Raw genomic sequence first — 12,071 nt, 5'->3', positions numbered from 1 at the left:
ATAATAGAAATTGCAGAAAGATAGATCAAAGAAAATGAAGGGGAGGACATAATTTAAGAAATAATACAAGAAAGTTTTCCAGACTGAAAAATATGAGTTTCCAAACTCAAAGGGCAGGTGGAGAGTTCAGCATCATGAAATTGAAAGACCCAATTCAAAGCACATTGTTAAGGCTTTCAGAGAAAGAAAGATAATAAATCATGAGTAAACAATATGGATGTGTACTCATCATATTTCTCAAAAGCAAAATTAGAAGCTAAAAAACAATGGAGTCTGCGAAATTGTAAGTGAAAATTATTTGAAACCCAGAGTCCTATAAAAACTATCAAAAATGTGCTTGCAGAATTAAGGAACTTTCACAAACAAGCAAAGTCTCAAAACATTTCTCAGGAAGCTACTGAAGTATGGTGTTTCACCAAAATGAAGTAAGCCAATAGAGATTAAGGCAAGGAATCTAGGAAACAAATTTTAACACAAGAGGAAGATGAAGGGAATTCCCAGGGTGATGGTGAAGGTAGTTCCAGACAACAGCTATGGGAAAGGAGCGAGGACGTAGGAGGGAAACTCCTGAGAGGAAAATGAAATGAAAGGTTGTTTGACAGACTTTATATGCAGAAGAGTAGAAGAGTATTAACAGAGCTCTTAGATTGTATGGAAAGACTTGGGTATATGTTAAAAAGAAATCCAAATAAGTGAATATTTACAGCAGGAAAACAAAATTGTTATACTGGGAAGGAAATAATAGTGAACAATATTTTCAAAGACTAATGAAAACATAGAGTATGGATATAAATTTTTAAAACTTTAGCTCTATAACTATTGGGAAGTTGGGTGAGACACAATGAAGGAAGGACATTAAAATCCACATTATCATAATAGAAAGTCAGTTGATTATATCTTAAATAGATGAATTAAGATATAGTGATATTGGCATATGTAGAAATATGGAGGCAAATTCCTGAACAGTAGTTTGAAAGCATATTAAATAGTTGCCTCTGGGGTGTTTCTTTTCTTTTTTAAAAATTTGTTTTTATTGAGATATAATTGACGTATAATATTGTGTAAGTTTAAGGTTGTACAATGTGTTGTACAACACATTGCTTTGATACATTTATATATTGCAAGATGATTACCATGGTGGGATTAGCTATGGGGTGTGTTTCTGTGAGTGATATTTGATCAAGTCACAAATATAACTTATTAGGAAACTAAAATTAGAGATAAAAGTATCCAAATGTGTCCGGAGGGGGAGAATCTGTCATAGCAATGAGTTAATAGATACTTGTAAGGTTTAAATGTGACAAACCAAGAAACGTTAGTTCAAGCACATTATTTAGAGTTATAAGGTTAACCCCAGAAAAACTACATCTGCAAACTGTTAAAAATGGCCACATCTGTGGAATTTGGGATGGAGGCTATTGCTTTTATTACAAACCCTTTTGCAGTGGGTATGAGGTAGTTTAAAGCAAGCAGATAGAGTGTGTGCGGTAGGGCAGAAAAACTTACCTGTCATTGCGTGCTGACACTGCATGCACCTGCCCCTTCCACATTCATGCTCCCCCTCCTGGATTCCCCCTGACAAGGAGGAACCAGGGAAACTGCTGTCCTGTTTTTCGCAAGTTTTGTTGCTTTTTGTGCTTTTGTGCTTGAGCAGGGGTGTGGATTCCAGTAGAGACCTGGCCTTCTCACTTCACCTTGAGATCATGGATTGGGACACTTAAGCCTAAAAGCAGGGTAGCTTGTTCCACAGTGGCATGACAGAGCTGTCCAGGTTTATAGCCTGGTTAAACACTGGCAGAGCAAGGCCACTGGGTAGGATGTACAGTTTACATGCTGCCCACAGGCTCCTGTTGCAGGAGCTCGGTTGGGACAGAATCGTCGGGGCTCCTTGCTCCGTGCCTGAGGCTGTGGTGGCTGGGGGAAGGGCTGCCTTTAGAAGTTTGCACAGAGGCACCCAGTGGCCAATCATGGCCTGGGTTGGGCCTGCTTTCCCCACAGCTGGGCATCTACCTGCGTCAAAAGATGATTCACTTAAGTGGAGAGCTTCAATGACGGGCTGTTGAGGTGAGAGAGTTTCTGAGCTGCAGTGCCTTTTTCTGTTTAGAACATGAATGGCTTTGAGGAAGGCCTGGAGTTCTTGCCGGTGAACAACACCAAGAAGGTTGAGAAGCGAGGCCTCAAGCCCTGGGTTGTACTAGTGACTGTGCTCATCAGCTTCTTCTTGCTGTCGCTCACGGCTGGTTTACTGGTGTGGCACTTCCAGTGTGAGTAAAGCTGGAGGGGGTGGCTCTGGGGGCGATGTGGGGGTGGCTCTACCTTCTCCCTCAACAGACAGAGCCAAGGCCTGCCTCTTATGGACCAGAGAATGGAGGGTGGCATGCAGGTGGGTGAGGAGGGGTCTAGGGCTCTGTCTCCCTGGCTCTCTCAAGCCGTAAGGTGTGTGTGTGGGGGGGTGGGAATGGAGAGTTGGTCAGAGCTGGCCTGCAGGGCTCATATGTCCACTGGCCCCCTCCTGCATTTGCTCCCCTGTTTGTGGGAAGTTTTGTTGCTTTTCACACTCTTGGATCTGAACATAGGTATGGATTCCAGTAGAGACCTGGTCCATCTGCCCCCATGCCCTTCATCATAGTAGCTCCCCCAGGGTTGCTGAGGGCAGCTTGTGGACGTTGGGGGATGAGACAGGACTGCTGTCTCTTCTTCTAACTACTGTCCTTCCCTGGTCTTGCACAGACCGGAACGTGCGGGTCCAGAAGGTCTTCAATGGCTACCTTAGGATCACAAACGAGAACTTTGTGGATGCCTATGAGAACCCAAACTCCACTGAGTTTGCAGAGCTGGCCAACAAAGTGAAGGAAGCGGTGAGTCCTATCCCTGGGCTGACGCTCTGTTCCTGCTGTCTGCTCCCTGGGCTGATGTGGGGCACGGGGAGCGCAGCCAAGTCCCAGGAGGGAGGGAGCAGCGAGGGCTGGGGCAGGAGGCTGTCACTGCTCTCTGGCCTGCCCTGAGCCTCTTGTCCTTCCCTCAGCTGAAGCTGTTGTACAGTGGGATCCCAGCCCTGGGTCCCTACCACAAGGAGTCAGCGGTGACTGCCTTCAGGTAGGTACTGAGGGGAAGGCTGGGTGGGGAAGTGCTGGGAATAGGACCGGTGTGTGGTCCTCTGTGGGACAAGTGCCTGGGAGCCTGTAGGGCGATGAAGCCCTGAGGCCCTGCCTTGGAGAGCGAAGGCAGCAGTGCTATTCTGTCCTTTATGCCCATGGCTTACCACGCGTAGCTCTTCTGTCTCTCCAAGATGGGTGACCCGGGAGTGTTACTATGATGCGGGTTCGGAGCAGGGTGGAGTGCTTCGCACAGTGCCTGCGACATAAGCCACTCAGGAATGGTAGTGATTCTTTGTTATTTTTCCAAATGTGGGTTTGGGTCTGCCCCTCACATCTGGGAGAGTGGGGACAGGCAGATGCCCAGAGCCCCTCCGCATATCAGACCCAGTCGCCTTTCCCCAGCGAGGGCAGCGTCATCGCCTACTACTGGTCAGAGTTCAACATTCCCAACTACCTGGTGGAGGAGGCGGAGCGCGCCATGGCCGAGGAGCACGCGGTCAAGCTGCCGCCCCGCACCCGCACCCTGCATTCCTTCACGCTGACCTCCGTGGTGGCCTTCCGTGAGTGCAGGGTGCCGGGGTGGGTGTTTGGGGGGCCAGGCTGCAGTGGAGCAGGGGAAGCCACTGCTCCTGGGCGAGTGCCGGGAAGCGAAGACTGTGCTGGCCGGCACCTCCCTTTAGGGGAATAAGGAAGCAGGAATGAGGAAATAGAGCAGGTCAGTAAATACTGTATTCGCCCTCTTTTTCTTCAGCCACTGACCCCAGGACAGTACAGACCACCCAGGACAGTAAGTATGGTGCCCTTTTCCCAGAGGAGGACTGGGGTGTGGCCAGATGCCCCTTCAATCAAGGGGTCCCCAAAAGTTGCACAGTGGTGATAGCAACACATCCCTTTGCCTCCCCCATGCCAGGAGAAGCCCCCTTCCTGGTCTCTTGCCAGTCCAGGGCATCCTGGGGCACCTTGGAGAGGCCAGGTGTAGGGGCACCCCCAGGAGGGCTGTGAGCTGCTCACCCCACCCACTCTTCCCAGCTCTGCCCCACTGCCTCTTGTGTCCCACAGACAGCTGCAGATTCGCCCTGCACGCCCGCGGTGGGGAGCTGACTCGGTTCACCACGCCTGGCTTCCCTGACAGCCCCTATCCAGCTTTCGCCAGCTGCCAGTGGGCCCTACGGGGGGATGCCAACTCCGTGCTGAGCCTCACCTTCCGAAGCTTTGATGTCGCGCCCTGTGATGACCGTGGCAGTGACCTGGTCAAGGTGTATGACACCTTGAGCCCTGTGGAACCCCGCGCTGTGGTGCAGTGAGTGTCCCAGGGGAGCACAGGCGGCTGTGGGAGCTTCGTGGCTGCCCCTTGTGGGCTGGACCTCTGGAGCTAGTTGCAGTGTAGGTTGGAGATATGTGACTCTTGTGACTCTTGGCCACAGGCTGCTGCCAACTTCCAGGCAGCAGAGAACAGGTGTGTGGTGTGATGAGCTCCAGTGGAGCGTCTTGGAGATGATTTCTAGGCCTTGGCAAGGGTGGGTGAGGAAGGCTCACGAGATGTCAGTGAGCAGGTGTGCTGCCTGTACCTGCCAGAGTGAAGGTGCAGCCTGCTGTGGTAACAGTTATGTTGAGGCCAACAGATCAGGAGACAACTGCCACTGAAAAGATAGTTTGTTACTCACACTTCAGAGAGCGCCACAGAGGAGCCACACAGGGAAGCACCAGGGTCGGTCAAGAGGCAGAGGACGTTGTCAGAAAATGTGGGCAGTGCTGTTTTGTTGTGGTTTCCACAGGAAAGGCAAGGAAAGGCAGGATATATAAGTTAAGGACTAATAGCTTGAATAATTCCAGTTGGCTCTGGGGCATAGGTTTGTCTCTCACTGTCTGGTATGGTACCTGGTTGTGGGGTGATTAGGGCGGGTGGATGGTGGCCTGGAGTGTAAGAGCCCTAGAGAGAAGTGGTTGGGGGTGGGCTTTGAATTGGTTTGCGTGAGAAAGGCTTGGCCTCAGGTGAATCTTTGCTATCTCTAGGAATTGTCTAACCCTTGGAGGGCAGTCGCTCCAGCAAGGCTGCAGATGTCAAAGCATCTGGATTACAGCAAATAAAATGGCACCTGCGAAGGAGGTCGGGGTGCTCAGAAGCACGCCACCCTAGCCAGTCGCATGTCAGGATGGCGCACACTTCTAAAAGGCGTTGTGGGTTGGGGGCAAAGTGCCCCCCTCCCCCTCTCTCCCTGACTCAGTGAGCCAGAACCTTCTACTGCCCTCTGTGGAAATGAGCTGGGCAGATGTTTCATGATTAATAATGGGCTAAAATTCAGGCTGAAGCCAAGACAGAACCATCTGCTGCTACAGTTTAGCAGCCAGAACTCCTGTCTAAACACCCTTTTTGTGCAGGGTTTTTTCCCTCTCTCTAATCCGTTAATTGTACAACAAATAAATACATGTCCTAAAAGGAAAACGTGGAAAAGAGACATGGGCAAAGAGGACGAATGTCATTCGTAATCTTACTTCCTAGAAACAATCACTGTTAGATTTGTGATGTATACTCTTCTAGACTTTTCTGCTGTGTATGTATATGTTTGGGTACATATTTAAATATGAGATTATACAGCATCTTTGGTTTTGTTATCTGCTTTTAAAAAATGAAGTATATTATGATAGTCTTTCCAAATCAGTAATCCTGTCCCTAACCATCATTTTTAATGGTTGAGTGACGTGGAGTAGTCGAGAGGCTGCAGGACATGGGCGTTGGCCGTGTAGGCTCTGGAACCTGATGCTTGGGTTGGAATTTCAGCCTTGACACTTAGTAACTGTGGAATTGTGGACTTTCCCATGCCTCAGTGTCCTTATCTGTAAAATGGGGATAATTGTCTCTACTTCAGAGTTGGTAGGAAGATACCTGAGTTACTAGATATAAAGCATGAAGAATAGATACAAAGGCATGGTCTTAGTAAGTGTTAGTTGTTCATGCTTTTACTGCTATTATTATTGTTATTATTTAGCTTGTAGTTTATTTAATGAATTCTCTAATGTTAGGTATTCAGTGTTTCTGAGCTTTTGCTATTTCAAACAAGGACAGCCTTACAATTAGTGCACAGTGCCTGCAACATATGCGAGGACTCAGGTGACCTGCAGGGCTCATCAGGGATGTGCCTGAGCTCAGGTCGCTGATTGTTTGTGTGGCGTGACCTTTATGACCCCACCGTTGGCCTTTTGTGAAGGGTTTAGGGATGGAGTCTTTGGGTCCCCTCTGCTTAGGTTCTGTCTGCCCTTGATAACGCCTGCCCCTTTTGTCCCTGCAGGTTGTGTGGCAGCTATCCCCCCTCCTACAACCTGACCTTCCTTTCCTCCCAGAACGTCCTGCTTGTCACGCTGATAACCAATACCGGGCGGCGAAATCCTGGCTTTGAGGCCATGTTCTTCCAGCTGCCTAAGATGAGCAGTAAGGAAGGGCTGGGGTGAGGTGGAGAAGGGGACAGTCTTTAGCGGTTGGCTTGAGTCCAGGGAGCCATAGGCCAAACCCTGTGGCTGGCAAACTGGCCCAGGTCGATGACAAAGGTTTGAAGCTTAAGCCAAAGGGCCTTTTGCCCCTCACCTGGGTCAGGAGGCCTCCCTAAAGAAGTCGGCCTCCTAGCATTCGGACTTTTCAGCAGCTGGCTGTGGAGGCTCTAGGTGTCCAGGCCTGCCGCCTGAGAGGACCACCGGCTTTGCCTCAGGCTGGCTCTCCTCTGGCCCCTCCTGAGCAGGTCCTCAGTCCTCATGCTCTCTCCTGCCTTTCCTCTCAGGCTGTGGAGGCTACTTACGTGAAGCCCAAGGGACATTTAGCAGTCCGTACTATCCGGGCCACTACCCGCCCAACATCAACTGCACGTGGGACATTGAGGTAGGAGCTGTGGGGGGAAGAAGGAGGGTGGGGAGAAAGAGAGTGAGAGAGAGAAAGGGAGCGAGGAAAGGATGCCCCAGGATGGCATGTGAGAAGGACAGAAGGGAGGTGGGCTCCTAGCAACCCCGAGTGGCCACAGCTGACCCCCGTGGCAGGATCTGAATCCCGCAGGCAGGCAGGTTTGCACAGGGCTGACTTGCCGCAATGTCAAGCTGACCCAGACTCAAGTCCTTGCTCCTCTCCATGGCTGATGCTTGCTTGCTGCAGGTCACTGAGTGTGCTGGTGGCTGCCTCTGAGAGGTGCGGTTGGGATTAGGTTGGAGAATGTGTGTGCAGCAGAGAAAGCACTTGCTGAATGGCCGTGAGACAAGTCTTGCTGACAGGACTGCCCCTCATGCCATCCCAATCAAAGATCCATCACTCTTTCCTACTTTCGATAATGTAGGGAGAACTTTCCAGCCTTCTTTAGCGATATAGCAGTGTCTCTTGTGTCTGAGTCTAGAAGTTCTTCCAAACATGGACCGCGTCCCCTCCTGCTCTGTTGCATGTTGCCCACATGGGCTGGAGAGGAGAAGAAGCACAGCCAGGCTCCATGCCCTGCTTCTCCAGCCCCCATAGCCACCACACGACGTCCTTGGGTTTAGGAAAGAGGGAATGAAGCAGCAGAGGCCCAGCAGCATCTCTCTCTTCAGGTGCCCAACCATCGAAATGTGAAGGTGTCCTTCAAACTCTTCTACCTGTTGGAGCCCAACGTGCCCCTGGGCACCTGCCCCAAGGACTATGTGGAGATCAACGGGGAGAAGTGAGTGCTGGGAAGTGGGCGAGGGGGAGGCAACAGGGGAGTGGGCGAGCTGGCCCAGGGCTGGTGCTTGTGGGGAGGGGGTGCCCGAGCCCCAGGATGTGTCCTCTTCCTACTGTTGGCTCCTTCCTTCAGGTACTGCGGGGAGAGGCCGCAGTTTGTGGTTGCCAGCAACAGCAGCAGAATCACTGTTCACTTCCATTCGGATCAGTCCTACACGGACACGGGCTTCTTTGCTGAGTACCTGTCCTATGACTCCAGTGACCGTGAGTGACTTCTTTGGAAGGAGCCTGGCTAGAGGGAGGGACCCCGATTCACTCTCTATGCCGCCTCTTCTTAGCGTTGTGCTTTCCTGATTCTAAGATGCCAGAGAATGTGCATATCCCTCTAGTAGATTTCTGAAGGAGAAAAGGCTGCCTGAAGTGCATTTGTTACAAAGGCCACAGTGAGCGCTGGCACACACCGTGCCCTTTAGTCCCACGGTGAGGCACCTTGAGCCCGAGCACCCTGAGTTCCTTTGGGCCACCTGTCCCTTTGGTTCCGCATCCCTGTGACTTTAATAATTGGTGCTTGTCTTTGTGGCCTTTCAGCACCTTTAGAATTGGTAGCATAATTTTGAGACACGTTAGAAAATTCTGGAGCATGAACACGATACTCACTATTCCTAGCTTTGACAATTCTGTGATCTATACCTAAGAGATCTGGCAGATTCTGTTGCCTTTAATTTCCCTGTCTGCTATGTAAGTAGCAGTTCTTCCACATACACAATGGTCTTTTGTTTCAGCCCTGCATCAGAGAGTAACCTTTAGGAGACATTTTAAGTTAAATTCCTATATGCAAGAATCCAAATTTAAGTTAAAATTCAATTGCACAGCTCACCACCAAAAGTGTTATTAGATGAGAAAACTGCTTTGATAAGTGACTAAGCTACCTATGCAGAGAAAGTGACAACGGCCTCCTCTCCACTTTGTCATCTATCTGCCTGATGACATCAGTTATCAGACACCTTCCAACTTCAGAAACGTGGAAATGTGGAAAATACCTAATTAAGGAAATGTGGTGATGCCATTTGAACTTTGCATAGGACACATACATCATTGACCTGCTGAGCTGCTGTTGCTCTGTGTTGCCGATGGGGAGGCTGGGCCTTGGGGGACATGGCTGGCCAAGGACACGACAGTAAAACTGAGTGTACACCCAGCCAGCCCCTCTTCACTTTGCCCGGAGCTTCCTGGGGTGTGGTCATCGGCAGTCAGGAGGGACTCCCGGCCAACTCTCCCCTACGGGCTTTAGAAGCCGCCTTGCCAACAGCTTGATGGGCCCGGGAGAGCCCTGCCCTGGGGTGCCAGTGGTAGCCCTGTCCGGTCTGTGTTGAGGACGGGCGAGAGTTTTTCTTTGGGCCTCAGTGTTGCGGTGTGGTTGTCTGTGAGGGAGGAGGGTGAGTCGGGGAGCCAGCTGTGGGAGGCAGGGGTGGTGGCTGCAGACTCCAGGCCTGCCCTGTCCCCTGCAGCGTGCCCTGGGAAGTTCATGTGTAACACGGGGCGCTGTATCCGGAACGAGCTGCGCTGCGATGGCTGGGCGGACTGTGCCGATTACAGCGACGAGCTCAACTGCAGTGAGTGGGGCTGCGGGCTGGGCCGTCCTCCCTGTCCGTGCTGTGCCCTGGTGCCTGTCAGCTAACCCCCGTGGCAGGAAGGCCCCAGGTGGCGGGGAGGTTCTGCCCATCTGCTGTGTGGACATCTAGCCCCCTCCCCTCTAGCCATGGCCCCTGGGGCGCAGACAGTGGAGCGTCTGTGCTGTGCTGAGGTCAGCTCCCATAGCCAGTGACACAGGGCACCTGGACCCGCTCTCCAGATGGGACTCTGTCCTCAGACAGCTTCCCGGGGAAGCTGAGTGATGAGTGAGGCTGGGGGGCTTACATCCCCACTGAGCCTCGCCAGCTGACGCTGCCCTTGCCCCATCCAGAATGCAATGCCACCTACCAGTTCACATGCAAGAACAAGTTCTGCAAGCCCCTCTTCTGGGTCTGTGACAGCGTGAACGACTGTGGAGACAACAGTGATGAGCTGGAGTGCAGTGAGTGCTCGTGGGGGCGTGGCGTGAGTGCTCGTGGGGGCGTGGCCTGGGCGCTGCAGCCATCTCTCCGCTCAGGCGTCGAGCCCCTGCTGAGTGCTTTGTGCTTCCCAGATTGTCCGGCTGAGACCGTCAAGTGTGCCAATGGGAAGTGCATCCTGAAGAGCCAGCAATGTGACGGGAAGGACAACTGCGGGGACGGGTCTGATGAGGCCACATGTGACAGCGGTGAGGCCTGGCCCAGCCCACTGTCCTTCAGGGGACTTTTCCCCCCTGTACCCGAGAGAGGCGCCATGAGCACACTCACATGCAACATGTCCAAAGTTTAATAAACACAAACCACCTCATGTGAAGTGTGGCGATAAAAGGTGTCCATAGGAAGAGAATCTTCCAGAAGGTAGAGAACCTTTGGCGGCCTGGAAGGACAGTGGGCACTGGTGTAGATGGGTGGACAGGCCTGAGTGAGGGGCTAAGATGGGTGGATCACCAGGCTTCTGGTTGGGTGCCACAGAGGAACTGATTTTCTCCCCGTGTCCTCCTTGAGCAGTGAGCATCGTCCCCTGCACCAAACACACCTATCGCTGCAACGATGGGCTCTGTGTGAGCAAGGGCAACCCTGAGTGTGACGGGAAGAAGGACTGTAGCGACGGCTCGGATGAGAAGGACTGTGGTGAGCAGGGATGCCATATACGGTTGTTCACTGTGCAGGCACATACACAGGCGGAAATCACACCAGTGCCTCACTCACCCAGTCTGCCCTGGTGAGAGGGTGTGTCTGCCTGGAGGAAAGGATAACTTTGCTGGTTGGTACTAACACTGCCCCATTGGCCTGCTCTGGTCCTGGAGGCAAGGCCATGAGCAGCCAGCGTCAGTGCCTTCATGGCAGGGCTGCTGGGCTGGCCCCTGCTCCATAGACCCAGCCACGGGAGTGGCAAGCCCTGGCCTCCCACCCTGCCTGGAGGAGAGAGCACACAGCTTGCTGGAGCCCTTGGCAGGGTTTTGCCCACACCCCACCCCACACTTTAATTTGTAATCTCTTGTGTGTTTCAGAAGCACTGGCCTCAGGTTAAATTTGAGCATAGCTGCAGCTATTCTGTGACTTCATGTCACCCATCCACTGTTCTCTCTGAGAGCTGTGCCCTTCAGCATTTGACAAGGAAATCTAGGCAAATGACACCCAGAGTAAATCTAAACAAACCAACAGGTGTCTGGAGGCCCTTTGAATGCGTTTGTGTAGGAGGCGGTAGGGGAGCATATGATGGTTTTGAACCTGGGAGTGGGGAGAGGGGCCCAGTGGAAGCCTGTGAGGCTTGAAGTTACTTACTGGTAGGGGTCCCTCATGCCACAACTGCTCCAGTGGTGCTATGCCTATCCCCATGGGGGCTCTTTGGGCCTGATGCAGGGCCCGGCGGTGGTAGCCCACTTTGACTCACTGTCTTTTCCTTGGCTTATCTGCCCCTCCCAGACTGTGGGCTGCGATCATTCAGCAGGCAGTCTCGAGTTGTTGGGGGCAAGGATGCAGAAGAGGGTGAATGGCCCTGGCAGGTGAGTCTCCATGCCCTGGGCCAGGGCCATCTGTGCGGAGCTTCACTTATCTCTCACAACTGGATGGTGTCTGCAGCTCACTGCTTCGTCAACGACAGAGGATTCAGGTGAGCCACTGGGCAGGAAGTAGGAGGGCCTCCTTGGAAGCCCTCCTCTGTGTATTCTGGGGTTGGAAAGCCCTGTGTCTGTGAGTCACGCCAAAGTGGGATGGCAGTGGGGCAGGGCCAGGACTGGAGGGGTTGCAGACACCCAGCACGGGCTCACTCGCAGTAATAATTCAAATGACTATCTCTCTCTCTCAGTCAAGTACCATCTAAGTGCCTTTCCCAACAACCTAGTTAGGCAGGTCTGTGTATGTCCCCGTTTTACAGAAACAGAGATTCAGAGAGGTAAAGACATTTGCTCGAGGTTGCCCAGCTATTAAGTGGCAGAGCCAGACTGGGACCCAGGTGTGTGGATTCCACAGTCTGAGTGGTTAGTCCCTGCACCAGAGGGACGCCTCGGGATGAGTTCAGACCAGCCTCACAGTCACTGCAGCTCTGGCTTGCCAGGTGACCTTGGGCAAGTTATTCACACTTCCTAGGCCTCAGGTTCTTCGGTGGTAATGGTGACACTGTGAGTTCTTATCCTTAGAGCTGTGAGAATTAAATATGGCAGCGCACCTGAAGTACTGAGCCCTGTGCCTTGC

General features: G+C 52.1%; 1 protein-coding gene across 1 annotated transcript in view; it reads left to right on the top strand.

Moving 5' to 3' along the window:
- ST14 (ST14 transmembrane serine protease matriptase) overlaps positions 1-12,071 on the top strand; it is a 39,373-nt gene that overhangs the window by 18,345 nt on the left and 8,957 nt on the right. The window contains exons 2-16 of the mRNA XM_019713990.2: positions 2,105-2,264; positions 2,731-2,858; positions 3,026-3,096; positions 3,501-3,658; positions 3,850-3,885; positions 4,158-4,398; positions 6,386-6,525; positions 6,869-6,966; positions 7,659-7,768; positions 7,901-8,031; positions 9,276-9,380; positions 9,731-9,841; positions 9,953-10,066; positions 10,386-10,508; positions 11,304-11,490. Coding sequence (XP_019569549.2) covers positions 2,105-2,264; positions 2,731-2,858; positions 3,026-3,096; positions 3,501-3,658; positions 3,850-3,885; positions 4,158-4,398; positions 6,386-6,525; positions 6,869-6,966; positions 7,659-7,768; positions 7,901-8,031; positions 9,276-9,380; positions 9,731-9,841; positions 9,953-10,066; positions 10,386-10,508; positions 11,304-11,490 — 1,913 coding nt within the window. The remainder of the gene's footprint in view (positions 1-2,104; positions 2,265-2,730; positions 2,859-3,025; positions 3,097-3,500; positions 3,659-3,849; positions 3,886-4,157; positions 4,399-6,385; positions 6,526-6,868; positions 6,967-7,658; positions 7,769-7,900; positions 8,032-9,275; positions 9,381-9,730; positions 9,842-9,952; positions 10,067-10,385; positions 10,509-11,303; positions 11,491-12,071) is intronic.

This window comes from Rhinolophus sinicus, linkage group LG16 (genome assembly GCF_036562045.2).
Source record: "Rhinolophus sinicus isolate RSC01 linkage group LG16, ASM3656204v1, whole genome shotgun sequence".
Lineage (NCBI taxonomy): Eukaryota > Metazoa > Chordata > Mammalia > Chiroptera > Rhinolophidae > Rhinolophus > Rhinolophus sinicus.
Note: the sequence above shows the minus strand (reverse complement) of the source record. Positions and strands in the feature narration are given on the sequence as shown.